The sequence below is a fragment of the Trachurus trachurus genome (genome assembly GCF_905171665.1).
Source record: "Trachurus trachurus genome assembly, chromosome: 14".
Lineage (NCBI taxonomy): Eukaryota > Metazoa > Chordata > Actinopteri > Carangiformes > Carangidae > Trachurus > Trachurus trachurus.
Window position 1 is genome coordinate 16,128,450 of NC_139903.1, and position 17,748 is coordinate 16,146,197.

At 42.3% G+C, this 17,748-nt stretch overlaps 1 protein-coding gene across 1 annotated transcript in view; it reads left to right on the forward strand.

Moving 5' to 3' along the window:
- Nucleotides 1–6,751: 6,751 nt before the first annotated feature.
- nrxn2a (neurexin 2a) overlaps nucleotides 6,752–17,748 on the forward strand; it is a gene marked incomplete at both ends in the record, with an annotated part of 86,806 nt that continues 75,809 nt past the window's right edge. The window contains 4 exons of the mRNA XM_083987395.1: nucleotides 6,752–7,454; nucleotides 8,738–8,758; nucleotides 14,265–14,294; nucleotides 14,536–14,547. Of these exons, the coding sequence (XP_083843521.1) occupies nucleotides 6,752–7,454; nucleotides 8,738–8,758; nucleotides 14,265–14,294; nucleotides 14,536–14,547 (766 nt within the window). The remainder of the gene's footprint in view (nucleotides 7,455–8,737; nucleotides 8,759–14,264; nucleotides 14,295–14,535; nucleotides 14,548–17,748) is intronic.

A 17,748-nucleotide genomic window follows, 5' to 3' on the forward strand; every position in this document is an offset into this window, starting at 1 on the left:
TCTCGCAGCTCGATTCTTGTTTGACATGAAATGCTTTACAACAGACTGCTCCATTTGTCTGTGATGTCTCATTTGGAAGACACTTGTGCTCTGTATCTTAATTTAAATCATTCAAAGAGCTGTGAACTTGAGAAGCTTAGAGGAGAAACAGAATAATGTGAGCGCAAGTATTTCTCCAAACATTTATTAATTTAATATTTCCAGACACTTGGCGGATGTTTGCCGCTAACTTAGACATGCAACCAAGATCGCTGATGGGTGTATTCAACTAAACTGGGCCTAAATAAATAATCCAATAATCTCCTGCATCTATCATTATTTACTTACATGGGAAACAAATGACTTTTGATTGGTTCAACAGAAACAACCAACTACGGCAACTACCCAGTTTATTGAGCGATTCTACTAATATACAGTAGCTTCACTGATGATAATACACAGATTGTACCCTGACATGACATTGACAGTCATGCCGTGCCTTCTTTGGTTTTGGGAGAACTAGATGAAGTTCACAATGTAAACTTGAGGGAAATGATGAGATCATTCATAACAAGAGCAGAGCTGGGATTCCTCCGCCTCAGCCTGTGATAAAATCTCAGCAGACTCGTGGTTACAGCTGATGTAGTCCTAAAAGAAACACAAGCCTGGCTGAGAGTTACTCATGAGTTGTTGTGTCTCACCCCGCCAGAGAATAGAGGTTATTTCTCCGACGGCCTTGGCACAGGCAAAGGGAAGCATATGCACACACAAGTGCTTTGCCAAAATGCTATGGATAATTCATTAGATATTTGTATTTTGCCTTGTCAAGTAATGTCCCTAGACATATCTCAGTTTGCTCTAAGCATCACTCAGACTGGAAGGCTTCAGGTGGAGGGGGGTAACAGATTACAGACGTCATTACTCGCCGCGCAACTTATTCGATGCACAAACCCATGACGGACTCATGCTCCTCGAAGATTGGACGTGCATATTGAGCGTTGTTTTCCTTGCATTCACTCCTATAGGCCTACTGCAATTCAACCTCTGCGAGTCCTCTAATACGAAACCTGACCATAAAAAGAATAGAGCTAAACAGCTGGAGAATAATAACCATGTGGTGCATTGGGGACAAATACTGCATTTCCTCCAAACTTCGTAGTGCAGACAGGATGGAGAAGGCTCTGCTATTCGTTTAAACATTAAACATGGAGTGGAAACATACAGCATACTGTCTTATCATGCTTGTCTGCCTTTTTCAAACAGTGACCCCCACATATGGGTAAATCCAACACACCCAGACACCACTACTTAAACAGTGGTGTCTCAGCACACGGCACATTAACTGCCGCATCTCTGATGTGGAAATAGTTACAATTGTCAGATTTGTTAAGCATACTTGTGGCGATTATGTGAGTTTGTCTCGCTACAAGCACACCCCCTGTCGTACTCCCCCCCCTGTTTGAGCAATTGGTTCTTCAGAGGAACACTTTAGGATCAGCCATGTGTTCACTGAAATGGTGTATCAGACAACAAACCCTGTTGTTCAGCGTCAGCCATGGAGCCAGAGAAAAATGTTTTAGTCCCATTCCCTGTGGCACTGAGTCTGTGTGATATCTGCACATGCACAGCCAGTAACTGTTGAATCTCCTGCCACCTTTGTCCTCTTCCCGGTGTGGCTGGCTCACTCTTAGTAGCAGAATCTCTTCACCACTGTATTGCCACTCCTAACGGACCGATCCTGAAGATGTCCCACTGATGGTATTATATTGATTGAGCAAAGAAAGTTGTATAGATGAAATTGTATTATGTGGAGAGCACTCCACTCTCGATTTTTTTTCAGAGGCCAGCCTTGAAAGTTTCACATATTTGACTGTTAGTGCTCTGCTTCCCCTTGGGGAGCTGTATGAGAAGCCACTGTATCTTGTAGAAGAGCAGTATCTCTTCAATCATCTCAATCAGTTCCTTAGCTGTACAGTGAGGACGGATCGCATAGCAAAGGTATTGAAAGTTCATTCATCAGGGTTAATGTAACAAGTACAACTTCCACATTGCCATTTTCAATAATATTTCAATTTGTATGGACGTGACTTGGTAGCAAACCTGTTTAGAGGGTTGGATATTAATACCGGCAAAATACGTGTATGTCAATGTTTAGAAACTTTGGAAAACCAAACACTGTTGTAGACGGCAGAAACACACACACAAACACACTGCATCACATTTATATTAGGTTACTTTGGCCTGCACTGTGTCTACAGTATAGCAGGCAGGTTGTCAGGTGGGCTTTGCACTGAGGGTCATTTGGGCACTCATTGTTTGATTGATGAGATCAAGTGTTTTATTTGGAAATATAGAAGATGGCTGAAAGATTTGTACATTTGCAAATATATTGTTTACGGGTGAAAATGTTTTGAAGTGGTTATATTCCTCTAGTAGGTGAATCAATGTGTGCACATCCAGTGACGTAGCAGAGTAAAGTGAAACAGTACTGTCATTTGTACAATATGTACTGTATAGTGGCCTTGCAGTGTATCAGAAAGTTGAATTAATATGCCTTTCTTGGGTTATGCGATATGTTTAATAGGAGGTGTGTGTATATTACTGCTATGAACTTGAACTGAGAGGAATATGATATTTGAAATGTATGAATATTGTATTTTGAGTTAGATGCAGATTGGACGACAGATCACTTGTCTTCATTGCTGCTGCATTTGATCGGTTTCTACAGAATGATTCATACTTTGTCACATTGCATACCAAAGTCTGGGACCCAGAACAAACAGACTAAGTTAAGCTGTGTGTTTGGCCAAGTGTGACACGTCGTGTATTGACCAACATGTCTGATCAACTTGCACCTCTCTCAAGATGTAAAGGGACATGTTTGGTACAACAGCCAACAATGATCACATCATCCATCATCAATCAATTCACACTGAATTCCCAGTCGCAACATCTGCCCATACATCACAGCACGATGCTTTTTGCATAGTGTGTAGCTATATACTAGCTATATGGTATAAGAAGAAACCACCACTATTGCATTGTACCACTACCAACATGGATTATATGAAGCAATCCTGTGATTCTATGGGGATGGTATTTTCTGTTGTGCGTGCAATTTTACAATATAAGTGTAGTTCCTGATTTACTAGTATCTTTGCTACTTTAAAAGATACACAGGGACACCGGCTGTTATAATTATATATGATGGTAAGAAAATGCACTGTGGTGCAGCTGTGTCCATAAGCATGTTTGCAGTGGCTTTAGTAATTGGATGAATCAGAGACTCCACAGACTGTAGGCCCCCAAAATTGCTATAATAGGTTAAGTACTCTATCTGTGCAATTTATATGCTATTAACATGGCACTTGGTGTTGTTTGTTGTGGTATCTATAACAAAAGAATGACCTGAAAAAAAGGCAGAATGAAAACAGCTCTGAATTCTGCAGTATATGTGGGACAGGTGAAAAAATGAGCCGCTGTATTTTGCAGAGTGAAGACCAACAGACCAGATGAAATACGTAATTCTAGGTATCAGTCTTTCTCAGTAGTGGGGAATGGACACAGAATTGTGTATCTGGGTGGCCTATCGGAGTTGGCACCAGCCTTCACTGAAATGAGATTAATTGGCCACCTCTGGTGTCCCTGCACCAGATCATGATGGGAAATTGGCCTGTTGTTGCCCCGTGAGAAAATCCATTAAATGTAGAGGAGGCAATGTTACTTACAAGCTTAACTGTGAACGCTTTACTTACAAGTTGATGTATTGTTACTGTGTGATCCGATGGGTCCTATACGTGAACAGGGGAGCAGTTGACACTCAGCCATTTATTTCATTAGTTTGTTGTTGTTGCCTTTTTTAGGGCTATACCATGGTCATCAGTACGACTAGTTAACATCCCCGTTACAGCCAGCAAACATCAAAAATGTTGTAGACCGAGCAACTTTTTTTTTTTTAAAGAACCCATTTTCTTACAAAAATCCCATGATAAGAATTCAGATGTGCTGAATCATCCTGAAAGTTTTTTTTTTATTATTATTGCAGGTGCAGAGAAATGATATTGCCAGACTAGCGTCACAAAGCCCCACTGAGAAATAGGCCTTTGTATGTTTCCGCTGCCCCGTGTGTTATATTTTGAGCGTTGGTGAAATTGATGTGAGCAAAGGGAGTGGGTGATCACTAAAGGAAAAATACGGGATGTCAAAGGTACAGATGCAGAAGGATATAAAAGATACAAACAAAACACTTCCATTGGAGTTATTGTCAGCACGGCCCGTGGTTATATAAATGTTTTTAATCTTTCCTTTAGAATAATTCTCTCTTTCCCTCTGCTTCCGTATCATGATGCATTTATACAAATTTCAATGGCTTCGCCTTCTTGAAACACAATTTGCTCTTAATCAGCGTGATTGAGAGTTTCTGAAACACAATTATCTCGGGGCAAGACCATAAAGCTAAAATGTCTCCTCTTTTTTCTATGTGCAAAAGTACTAATGTGTTTTTCCAAATGAGAGCCAGCTGAAGTTGACTACGTACTATATCCAGGTGCAACAGGCTCTAGGAAGCATTTCACACACTATGCCTGACCCAGGCAAATTGCAATTCATCCTGCGAGGAGGGTGTCAGTTTTTATGACCTTCCAGGATACAGCTATTACCATGATAAACCCGTCTATCGGAGGGGTTTTCTCCGAGCCAGGAGCCTTCTGATACTTTGGGTTGAAACAGCGACCAGAGCTGTGAATTTGCTCTGATGCATTCTCTGTTATGACGTGTACCTTTAGCAAAATAAACTCAGTGGCACTCCCTCATCAGCAAGAGACCCAATGGAGGCTGTAATTCCCTGCAGACCTGAACACATATTATATTTCTCTCTGTGGCAGAGATGAAATTGGGCCATACTTACATGAAATGCTTCTGCTCCTGCTGAGAAACGTCTGTAAACGAGACTTCTATTCTCAATTTTTCTTGCTCTCAGACAAATAAGCTCATTCTGTGCTATGACTTGAATATTTTTTCCCTCTGTAGTCGGTATTTATTGTAGACTAATCAATTGAATCAACACCTTGTGTATAAACGGCTCCAGTGTCTGCATGCCTTTCTCTTCCTGGGGAGACAGTGTGATCTTGGAGCATTTTTGTGCATGTTGAGATCAGACGGCTCAACAGTCACTGTATAAGCTTCTTTCTAAATCAAGCATATTCTCAGTTTGATCTTATGCATGATGCTTTGCATGCAATACATACTGTACCACAGATATCCTTGAAGTCTGCAATGTTGTTCCACTCTGTTGTGCAGACTGCTTGTAATAGATTGTAGTATCTGATTTTGGTTTTAATCACTTAATTAGATCACACAACGGTATTGCTCTTTTTATGTGTTTTTAATAGGTTTTGTACAGCAGTGAGTTCTTTGGCACAGAGGCGTAAGCTAAATTTGTGACTACACAGACAATACTTGTCTGTAGGATACATTTATTATTGGCTTTGTTCTCTGTAGGGACATTGTTGTTAATAATAAAAAGGCAAATAAACGCTACCCTCATCCGTTAAATACAAATTTTCATCCTGCAGAATGTGTGCAGCTTCCCCAGACGCAGGATGATTGGACACCAGCCGTAGCTCTCAGCCTGAATGGTTCCCACTTCAGCCAGAGACTGGTGCCCAACTTTGTTTGTGTCCCTAGGCCTGGGAGGCAGACCTCCTTTTGTTATCACAAAATATTGATTTTTTTTTTGTTTGTTTGTTTGTTTGTTTTCTAAGACGGACCTCTCTTCCTTTTGCATCCCTCCAAGCCTTTGGCCGGCATGTGTTGTTTAGCTGTAGCGTCTTAGCTGGAGCACGGGGAGCGCAGACGGCTTAGGGGGCTCAACATCGCTGAAGTTATTGCACCTAAACTCTGTGGGAGCGTTTACCAAACAGACATTTCCCACCGCCTTGATGCAAATCAACACAGGTCCTACTGTAATAAGCTAATGATGAGACCCTCTATTTCCCCCCGCTGCCTCCCTCGTTTAAGGTATGAGGTGGGTCGCCACCGAAAGCATCGTGAAATCTCTAGGCCGTTCATGATAACCACAACAAGTTGTTGGAAATGGCTTGAAAAATGTGAACCACAGCTGAATGCCAAATTCCTCCGAACAATCAAGCCTTCCTATCACTTTCATCTCCATGTTTACCTCTCTGCAATTTTTAATGATTTGTTAGACTTTGTAGTTAATTTGCCATGCCGCTCGTAATGACTGCAGATTATTTATCTTTTTCTTGTACAATAGATTGTTAGGAATCTTTCCAGCTATTCATTACATGTTCTTCTTTTATGTCTTAGGATGTTGAGAGGCTGAGGAGAATGGAGGCTGTACCTAGGCTGCGTGCCTAGCTAACCCATGGAGAACTGACAGGAACAGCGCTGGATGGAGGCCAAGACACTGGATGGCGAAGAAGAGGAAGCACGCAGTATTGTGGATCGCTTGTGTTGTTTGTTCTCTTTCTCAACTGATCCAAAGTAGATGCAAAGTGTTCTGCAATGAGCCTCATTTGTTCGCTCCGTCACGTGTTACGCATGGAGAGATGGCAAAAAGAATCAGGATAGACACTGAAGGCTAAAGAAACTCGTCTACTGCATGTGGGAGTTGCGGTGATAGTTCAGCAAATTCTAGGGTGTTAACAAAAGACGTGTAGACGGTAGATAACATTTCCTCCTCACAGCTGTGTGCTCGATACATAGGAATTAGAGACCACAAGGGAGGCGGTAGTTGTAGATAGTAATCATCATGGGCAGGTGTGAGGGCAAGGCTTCCTTCTTACTGTTGTTAGCTGCGTTGGTGCTAACAGGAATAGCTTTGGAGTACGAGGGCGTTCCTGGTCAGTGGACGCGCTATGGCCAGTGGGACGCCAAGACAACGGGTGAGCTCAGCTTCATCCTGAAAACCAACAGCAGCAAAGCCCTGGTGCTTTATCTGGACGACGGCGGGAACTGCGACTTCCTGGAGCTTCTAATCGCAGAAGGGAGGCTCCAGATGCGTTTCACCATCCACTGCGCCGAGCCGGCGACCCTGCACACGGAGACGCGCATCGACGACCAGCGCTGGCACAGAGTCCTCCTCTCCCGAAACTACAGAGAGACCCGGCTGGTGGTGGACAACGAGGAGAAAGTGGCCGAGGTGAAGTCCAAGAGGAAAGAGATGGTGGTGGTCAGCGACCTCTACGTGGGCGGGATCTCGCCCGACGTGCGTCTCTCCGCCCTGACGTCCAGCACGGTCAAATACGAGCCGCCGTTCGAGGGCTTTATCGCCAACTTGAAACTGGGGGAGGCGCTACCGGTGCTGCTGGACGGTCAAGCCGTTCATAGCGATTTGGAGTACATATGTGCCACACACTCTCCCTGCAGCAACACGGGCCTGTGCTCCGTCAGCCAAGGAGAAGTCCTCTGTGATTGTATAAATACCAGCTACAGGGGAAGGTACTGCCACGAAGGTAAGAAAAATGCCATCCCTTTGTTTGTAGTTTCAACATTAGTGTTCCAGTTATTTGGGTGTTTGTTTTGATTTTTTTTCATGAGCTGGGCACAAACAGGCTTTATTTTTTACTGTAAAGGGTCACAGGCAACAGAAAAACAATGCATTCATATTACCAGTATATGTGATTAAAACATTCTTTTTTAATGCCATTGTTGGCTACATAAATGATTCAGCGTATACATAGTTAAAATATCTTATCAGTATCTCATGTCTACATCCTCACTGAGCTTCAGAGAATAATAGATAATGGCCATGTAAAAGCAATTCAGGTAAAATGATGCTATAGCAGCCAGCAACACAAAAGCTGATTGTGGTGTGTGAGTCCAGATCTGCTAGTAATTATCCGCAGAAGTCGTGGAGGATAACAGCTTCCTAATGTGACAGCTGTTTGCATGTTTTCAACACGGGGACATTTTAACAGGCTTCCAAATGGATGAATTCTTTTCTTGTTTTGGTAAGTCAACAAAGCAGGAAGAAAAGAACTTCTCATTTCAAAGCAAGCTGATGTTTTGATTTTACACAGTAAATTGTAGTCCGCCATTAATACATGTCTGGCTTTGAAGCTCTGCAGTCTTCTTGGCCGAGGTCAGGGGTCACGGGTGGAGATCCTCCCGGTTAGAGAGATGAAGCAGAATCCTGGCAGGGGTCTCTTCATTTAAACAGTGGACTCACAAAGCTGCTGCTGGCCAAAAGTTATTTTCACTGCATTCATTTTAACAGCTTATTGATCCGTCCTCCATTATGTCAGCCACTGATTCAGGCTTTAATGACAACCTGCATTTTTTTTCAGTCTGTCTCATTTAACTGACCCGATAATACTGCAGTGAATAGCGAAGTAAATAGAGGATATAGCTTTTAAATATCACAATACCTGAGATTGTTCTGCCAAATGTGCAGTTCTTATAAAAGCCTATTCATTAACAAGCTCCTGAAAGACTTCACATTCACACTGCACTGTGACCCTGCCTGTGATTATACATCACAGATAAGACTATTTATGGCATCCAAAGCCACTTTTTTGTCAGTATTGTTCATTCTACAACTATACTCAGAGAGGAAATGGCCAGACTCTGTTGATAACATGTGTCAGTCAGGTAACATTTTGCAGGAAGTGTGAACAAGACACAAGTTGCTCATTATCTGTGTTAGTTTTGATGTAGACTGTGGGTTTGTGGTGTTTATACTAAAATATCCTTCTGTGAACATTAAATACTTCTGGTTTTCTTTATTCTCCTGCAGCTGTCCAGAGAGAAGTAGAAGGTAAGACAATGCATTATATAATGAGCGCAATGATGAGCATAATTTGTTTTCCCTGGTGTTCTTACTTGCAAAGGCTGTTACCACAGCCAAAGTGTGTGAGCGTGTGTTTGGTTATTATCAGGTTGTTATTGTCAGTTTGGACTGCAGTTCTGACATCCAACAAATTAAGCTAAAAGGAGATATACTATCAATGGTCACAAGGTCACTAAGGAAAAAACGCTTAATGCGCTGAATATATTGTGTGTATATAATCAGTGTGCTCAAGGTGACTGGGGAGGTCTGCAGAGTATGTGGGTGTCTGAGTATGGGGAGCATTCATGTACAAAGTAAGTGACGGTACAGAGATACTTTGTTTTATTATTTATAACTTCTGTATTTTTCTTCTCTCTTCAGTGCATATTTTCCTTACGTCAATTACTGTTTACTGCTAGGATTTACTCAGTCTTATGCTCCAAGGTCAGGATGTGGATTAAACCCGTAGATCCTCTGGTATACCAGCTGAACTCTGAGGCCTTGACATTCATAAAATTGCAATAATATTTGCGTGTAGAATTATTTTCCTAAGGAGAAAGAATCTTCCTTGGCAGGAAAAGAGACATTTCTCTAACCATTGGCAACACCTTAACTGACCACAATTAAACAGGGCTGTTTTTTCCCGATGAGCTGCGTATACCAACACGAAATGAAGATTGAAAGTGAGGAGGGAGATTTGTTTAGCTGGCATCGGAGCGAGACATCCATCTCCCCAGTAAGGACTGCTGGTTGTGGTGAAAGGGCAGCCAACAGGCTCAGGAGACCGGCACAAGGTGCACTGAACCACTGCACATTATAAATCACTGTTACTGACTCAAAATGCACAGAGCTGTGCACACCTGCTCTCCGAAATCTTCCTTCAGACACTTATTTGCTGTGTAGTAGCAAAAATCTTTCTGTCTTTCTGTAGCAGAGTACAGGTTCATAAGTGTAGAATGGATTTAATGACAACACATAGCCTACTTATTGGTGTACAAAATATTAGATGCAATCAATGTGTTAAAGATGATGCTCCTTTTGGGACAGATTCTACATGCTGATGCTGCATCAGAGACGCCACATAACCAACACTTAGTGACTGTGGTATATGGTCGTATGCTTCACTAACAGTTAATAGGTCTCATCCTTGCACTATTTCCAAAAACAAGCATTAATCATTCTTAATTATGCACAAAGATGGTATGGCTCTGCTCACAGCAGAAAGGCAGGCATTATTAAATGACATGCTGCAAAGAGAGCACATCAGAATGTTTATTGGATTAAAGCTTGACACGGAGACAATTCCCAATGCCGAATGCATGAAAACAACAATGACAACAGCAAAATCACACTCGCCAGTTTCCACCAGTTTTTTTTTGCTATCCTTCAAACCACTCCATGAGCCATTCGGCAGCAAGTCTTTGTTGTCCTTGCTTTTGACTGAAATAGACGAAATGTATGCATTAGCTAAACCGCCCCCCCCCCCCCTCTGAGATGGCTAAGATGGTAACCCATATGCTATATTTGGTGCTTGGCTGTGGGTTTTAAGTGGTGCAGGAATTATCTGTATTTGTCTGAGGAACTGCTTTAACGCATTGAAAACCTTTTGGCACAGCAGGTGAGTCTTCTAAGTTGTTCATCTACAGCGTGCAGCACGTGGGTTCCCGTCGATCTGTGCGGACAAAGGCCATGGTGGGGGCATGCTCTAATGCTACCAGAGTGCAGCCTCCTCTGATGTTTTGTGAGAAAGGAAAAAAAAAAACAGGTCTGTGAATGAGAGATAAGGGCAGCCACCTCACATGGCAGACACACAAAACAGCAAAATCTCTCAAATGTATAGGAGAACCTCACACGACACAGACACACCAAGTGCAACCACATGTCCATTGTTTTATATGAAAGCACCAAGTAAGGACACAGTAAGACTAAGAACTACACAAGCATAGAAATCTTCGAAAGAAAGGAAAAAAGAACGATGGTCCTGGTGGGCTGGCATCTTTCAGCAGCAGTGACCTTGGTCTAATCCCTCATTACAACGGGCTCAATAATACGGCACTTTTCTTGCAAAAGCAAATATGGCAAATCTTAATCCTCGTGCAATGGCTCTTTCTTCTCAGATGCTCGCTAATTAATGTCACAATAATGACTGAGAGGTCCTTCAACATCTGCATTTGTATTTTCACGATATTTATTAATTACTGTAAACCCACTAAAATAGCAGTTGTTGTTTTTTTACTTTATTAGCCACACTGACATGACTTTAATCCCTACCTTATTTTATTCATGAAAAATGTCAAACTTGTCTATCTGTTGTAGATAATTGTAAAAGGTTTACTGTATAACACAAAAAACACAAAGAAAAACTTTCACCTGAGAATAAAAATCTGTCAAATCAAAAAAGGGGGAGTCTAGGAGCTTGAGAGGTTAACAACATAACACAAAGAAACCTTGATACTTGAAACGTTACAGCTATAGCAAATTTAATACATTTTATACCAACGTGGCAGCAGATTATTGTCATTCCACCCATTGTATCTGTCCTTCCCCTCTCTAACGTAAAACCCACACTGAATCACAACGATGGACAGAAAACACCATATGCGTTCAAACCTCCATCGTTCAGTTTTCAAACCAGCTCTAAGTGAGATGTGGCCAGAGGTGCAAACTTACCCGTCAGTGTGAAAACGCAAAGCATCAATAAGCAGCAGCGTGTGGAATTCATGTATTTATTTATTAGTGATTTATTATGGATTTTCTCAAGGTCAGCAGATGTAGATGAGTAAGTGAAAGCATAGCTATGAAATGGTTGCTGTTCACAATCCCTTATGGGGTTCCATGATGAAATTGTCAATAACATCGTATTTGCTAAATAAATCAGCCACATATTCAAGCTGAGGAGGGCAGTCAGTGTTTTATTATAAAAAAAAACTGAAATATTTTTAAATCATGAGGCCACGTTAAAAGGATCCCCCCCAAAAAACGTACAAAATTTTAATAAAAAGGTAATTATGTTTACCCAGAAACTCGTCTTACACCGTTAAAAATAGAAAACTAGTAGATTACTGGCAGGAGAGGTGGTGTATTTTCATGCAGGATTGCCTCGCTAATAGGATTCTACAGGTATCCCTTGCGCTTTCATACGGACTCAATCATGTAGGTTGAGCACATTGAATGGATCACTGCTCCAATACAAAGACACCACTCCTCATCCACTTCTCTGTAACTACACAGTCAAAGTCAAAGATGAGTTTGTTGGCTGAGACACTTGCTAAGTGCTGCCCTGCCCTGTCCCGACCTGCTGTGGTCACCAGCATCAGTGTCCATTAGTCAGAGACGCATTAGTCAGGGGGTTGCAGGACAGTCGCCCTCGCCCCAGCGCTCCACTCAAATCTGAAGAGTGTGGAGTCGTCATAGCTGCGGGATCTTTGGGTCACAGCTCCCACACAGAACCAGCAGGGTGAAGGTTTGGCCCGGAGCATTGCCCACTCGACTAAGCAGAGGCTTCTGTGTTTTCTGACTGGCTCTGGTTTTTTCGTTGGACGGTGGTGGACAACCCGCTCCTCTGTCCAGCCACCTGTGTAGAAGACAAATGGAATGAGATGTTATCTGACATCCCTCTTGCCACCTCGGCCTTTCATAGCATAAGGTTGAGTAGAGTATACACACAGCATGAGCAGAGGGTGCTTGAGCTCGAGTGCAGGCAGATGTTAGTATATCTGAGATCACCTGAACGGCGAAGAGGGCGAAGAGGAGGAGGCATAATTTATGCTTTCTATAAAAATAAGTTGGCTTGTCGTGTTGAAGGCACAGACACAGTGGGGGTACACACAGCGGCTCTTTGTTTGCTGTGTCGAGGGTTGTGGGTGAATCCTGTCTGAGCAGAGGCTCAGTCAATGGCTTTGCAATGGTACAACTATAACAACAGCCTACATGTTGGCAGGTGAGGATTGTCCCAGGGGTAATCATGTCCATCCCACACCTCCAGATGCATCCTGACCAGCCTTGTTTAAGGCAACGTGCGGAGGAGATTTGTGCAACAGCGAAATGCCCCCACAAGTTTTCTTTTTTTACCTAATGACTGAACAGAGATGCAAACTGTGGGAGAGGGACTCACTGCATGCGAATCTTCGAGTGCTGATACACTAATGAGAGCTGTTTGTGTTGGCTGGCACAGTGGGACTCATGTGCTCGGCAGAGGTGTTGCATTGTGTCATCCTCATCTCGTTCCTTGGCAAGAGGAGCAGGTGAGGTTTGTCTGTATTTATCTGTGTTTGTGCCTCGTACAGAACATAGGTGTGACAGACTTAGGCCGGTGGTGCACACACACATCTAAATCAAATTGGGCTTTTTTTTTATCAGCGCAGTGGGTGCAGGCTCGGACCAGCTTGGCTTTTATACGCTGTCACCTTCAGCTGCTCAGGAATATCGTGATGAATAGGTTACACCATGTTTTCAATTTACCTCCATAGATTTGTGGTAGCTTTACTGTAGCTTTATAGAGTGCCATGTTACATTTAGTCTGGAGTATACTGTCTCTCTTAAGGCTTACTACATTGAGTCCTGTATATGCTGACCTATGCTTGTGTCCAGCACAGCGGCCTCCTCTGTGTTCTGCTTGACAGAATATACAGGTTGAATGTGGATGTTTTGTTTTTTGTTTTTCATTTCTTGGCTGGCCTGATGTGTGATGATTCACAGTCAGTGAGGCTTTAACACAGTGCTGTGTTACATTTCAGCTGCCTGAAATGCTTTCTTCTTTCTAACATTACAGGGTTCAGGTGTGGCGGGTCATTGCAGGCTGACCTGTTGGTTTTTATGTATTATTGTATAGCAGGGGCGTTGGCCTCGCATCCCTACCCCTCCAGAAACCAAGCTCTATTAGGTGGTAAATCCTCTGTGAAAAAACTGTGATAGCTGCTAAAGATTTAGTGGATAAGGAATGGTGTCGCTTATGCCCTTTCATAAAATGCCGCCACGTAGAAGCTTAAATTGGCTCATCGTGATCGGTCGAGCTCTTACATACAAAAATACCTGTGTGTAGAGAAGCAGAGACTAAGAACTGAGCCTGTAGAGCGCCGTTAAAGATCAGAGATCGTAGAACTACCGTCACCATGTGTAACTTTTTTTTTTTTTTGAAACATTAAGGGTAAGCAGGTTTTATGTATATCTGATACATCTCAAACACTGTCTGCATCAAGTAAACATATAGTATGTGTTCCATTTAGAAAAAAGCATCTGTGTGAGCAACTACCTATGAGGGTTGCACCTATCAAGATGTTTTTTTCTTTCCTTGCCTTCCCTCTCCTCCCTTGAGATGTTTGTCTGTTTTTGGTTTGATTTCCCCTTTATCTTTTAGTTTGAACTTTGACATCCGTACCTACCCCAGGATGTCTGTCACAAACTGCAGTCCAACATTGTGACAATGCTTTTGTTCTCCCGAACCTCTTTATGAACTTCCTGTTTTCGTATCCTTTTTTCTGTTCTTTCCCTCAAGGTCTGGCGCACCTGATGTTAAACCGCCAAGGTATGGGGTCTATTGGTTTGCTTTTCCTTCCCAGCCACCTGATCACAACATTTCCCTTCCCCTGAAATCATTTTAGTTAACTGTGCTGCACTAATATTTCCTCTCCTCTTTTCTCATATACTTGCCTATTCGTTTTTTGCTTCCTGTCATGTTATGATCACTACTCACTCAATTTTTGTCCGTCAAACCCTTGTCCTGACCACTGACTGAGCTACTGGAACATCACCTTTGACCTCTGCAGTTTTTCGCCAAGGTAATGCATCTATGCACATAGCATCTCTTCGGTGTGGTTTCATGGTGTTTTCAAAGGAAATAAACAGGTGTCAGTAATAAAAAACACAGGGGGTTTCATGCCAAAGATGTCTCGCACGTCCGCTCAAAAAAAATCCTGTTAAAACAATCAGAAGTATACACAAACATATCATCAGGAGAGTTTTTTTTAATTTTTTTTATTTTTTTGCATTTATGAGGCTGTTGTAGATAATTTTAATACAGTTAGTGCTGATTTCTCAGATGTGTGATCATTGGTTTGTTTATGATTGTTGATAAGTGGGTTGTAAATAATTCATTTCTTTCAAATGATTTCTTCATTGCAGTAGTCGTCCTAATGTGCTGAATATCCGTATAATCACAGACTGAAGAAGAGTGCTGTTAAATGACTTGGTGGAAGAGATATTTGCACATAACAGGGGATTTGCCAGTAAACAGTCAAGAAATACACCATTGTGAAAGCAAGGCTAAAGTATTTTGTTTTAACTCAAGTGTCAAAAAACATCTGAATTACTGTAGAGATAAAGCGCTGCAGTTTTAAAACAGTCATCCAGTGCTTTGTAGGCAATATATTTGGACATTTGCAGAAAAAAGGGTATTTTAACTGCATTATATATGGCCCTGGTCTGCATGAAGTCGACTGTATTTATGTTTTATGTTTCCTGCCACATGTCGGGGAACTGAGATAAAAGTCACCGTCTGTCTCCATGGCAATCAGCGTTGTCCTTAAACAGAGAATTGGCTCGAATAGCTTTTCTACAAATCTCATATTTCCTTTGATTAACGTTACTCCTCCTCTGTGTGTGTGTGACTTTTCTTTAACAGGTTCAACTGAAACTAGATTCATTCATGGGCAGATTCTGTTTTTATTTTGTAAACTGGCCGTCCCCACTCTCATTTAAACACAAACATGTGAAGATGAGGGAAAAAAGAAAACGGTGTGTGGCAGTACCCTGGGTGTTCTCGTGTATATTTTCTGTTGAGGAGCTGATTAATACTAATACTGAGGTCATTTACAGTAGATGAAAAGGCGAATACTTCACAGTAGGGTATGATTACACCAGTTTTTCACTCACTATAAATGGTGTAGCTTTAGGCTGTACATGACTGTGACGTTATAGATTAAGGTCTCGATTCTTCGGTTACCCGCTTTGGGACAAATTCGTTCGTGTTCAGAAAAAGTAATCAGTCTTTCCAGGGCCAAAAGATAATGTTTGATTTAAGCTCCTGCCTTAATTGATGGGGATGCTGACAGAGCAATGCAGTCAAATGCACTGGATCCTTCCACTGCCTCAACTGCACAATGATTAACATTTCTGTCTTAGAATAACACTGCTATATAAAATATTTAGTAAGTCATACGGCAGCTGTGTCCTAAAGGCCAACCACATTGTGATTTGTCGTGAAATGAGGCCTAAATGTAATTGCTCCATTTCATGCATCAATAATAATAAGAGGTTAGTAATTGATTGTGGAATGACGATTTACAGAAATAACCCTTCAAGCCATACCCATAGCATAGCATAGCTTTAGTACATCTGACTTCATGGCGTATACATGAGACATCACCCATTTAATGTTGTAACAGACGCTACTTATGAATTTTGACAATCTTCCTTTAGCCCGAGGAGATACTCAAGAGCGTATTCTGGTTTGATCTGTATTTGGCCACAAATAATTTCAAATTAAATATGCAACAGACTTGTGCCGCTCTGGAAAGAGTCCTACAGTTTATAAATGAATTAAAAAGCTTTTTGCAGACTCCAGGAAAGTCAGAAGTGGCTGCTCGTGTATGTCCCAGAATACTTTGCCCGTGTGAGACATACAGACACACTGATCCTTCAGACACAGACTACTTTGCTCGTGGGCCACACAGTGGTGTCTGCAAACCAGAAAGAAAAAGTATCTGCCCCACCGCTTCCATGTGCCTCCACTGCCTGACTTAGGTTTCGATGTAACTGGGGGGAAAAAAAGGCTCCCCGCCCCTGTCACCAACAGCCACCTGAACGCAGACTGACACAGGTGGGAAACTAGCAAGCAGGAGCAGATAACGTATTCCCTCCTCATGGCAAAACACTTTATTTTACAGTGTTTGATGTGCCCCACTCTGTGACAGCAGCTAATGTATGGCTCTGGGCTCTACCTTCACAGATAATCCTTTTTGAACATGACCATAGCAGCAGCATCGACTGCCATTAACTATTTGAAATTTAACTTGTCCGATACACAATCTTGACACCCAAGATGCTTTAGCTCCCCTCGTGTTTTGTAGCTGTGCATTTAATTGAATTGGCCCAGAGCAACTCCCTGCTATAGGGGCTCGCTAGTATTTGTCTTCTGAATTTTGAAGGGGCCGCGGGGTGCGAGGAGATAAAAGATTGGACGATGTAACACAGAGACAAGCTGCTGGAACTGCCATCATATTCTGCTGAGCCGTCTTTTTCTGCACATATAGGCATCCATTTGCATGTAGCGATGGTTCAGTGCAATGATCTTAAACCGTAGCTGCAGCCGAGGTAGAAGGTTGATGCCTCTGCCCCCACAGTCTGCTGCAGCATGCATAAAGTGCTAAACTGCTCCAGCAGCAGCTCTCGGCTCAAAACTCACTGCAGCCGGTGTCTGTGACTGCATTTCCTTGGAGTAAGTGCCAAAGTCTGTCTGGTGTCAGAGCAAACACACTCAGAATTGCCTTCTTTTTTTTTTTAATGCAAGCCGGTAAACATTGTTGCTGCAGTAATGAGCGACCTCCCAGGTAAACAGAAAAATTAGATATACGACTTGCTGCCTTCCCAGGCTCTGAAAGCATTTTCAGAGATCCCTTGAAGACCTTCAAGAGGACTTCAGGGTCATCTTTTTGTGATGTCTTCACTATATGAAGCTGGGAATGAGTCCACAGGATGTACGCAGGTTATAATAAAAATCCTCTACTTATATGAAGTAAATCCTTAAGATATTAGGTCAAGTTATGAATGTTCCTCCGAGGTTGAGATAATAAGGCCCTCTGGTGTCCCATAAGCATTTTTTCTCAACCACTTCTGGCTGCCTTCGCTGTACTGACTCCGCACCTACTTAGGTTTTTCCTACAGAATCAGACAAATGTGCAGCGTCACTTTTAGGATGAACAACAATGGCTTAGCAAGTTGCTGTCTGCTTAAAAGTTGTGTAACTACGCTGCCCAAACAAT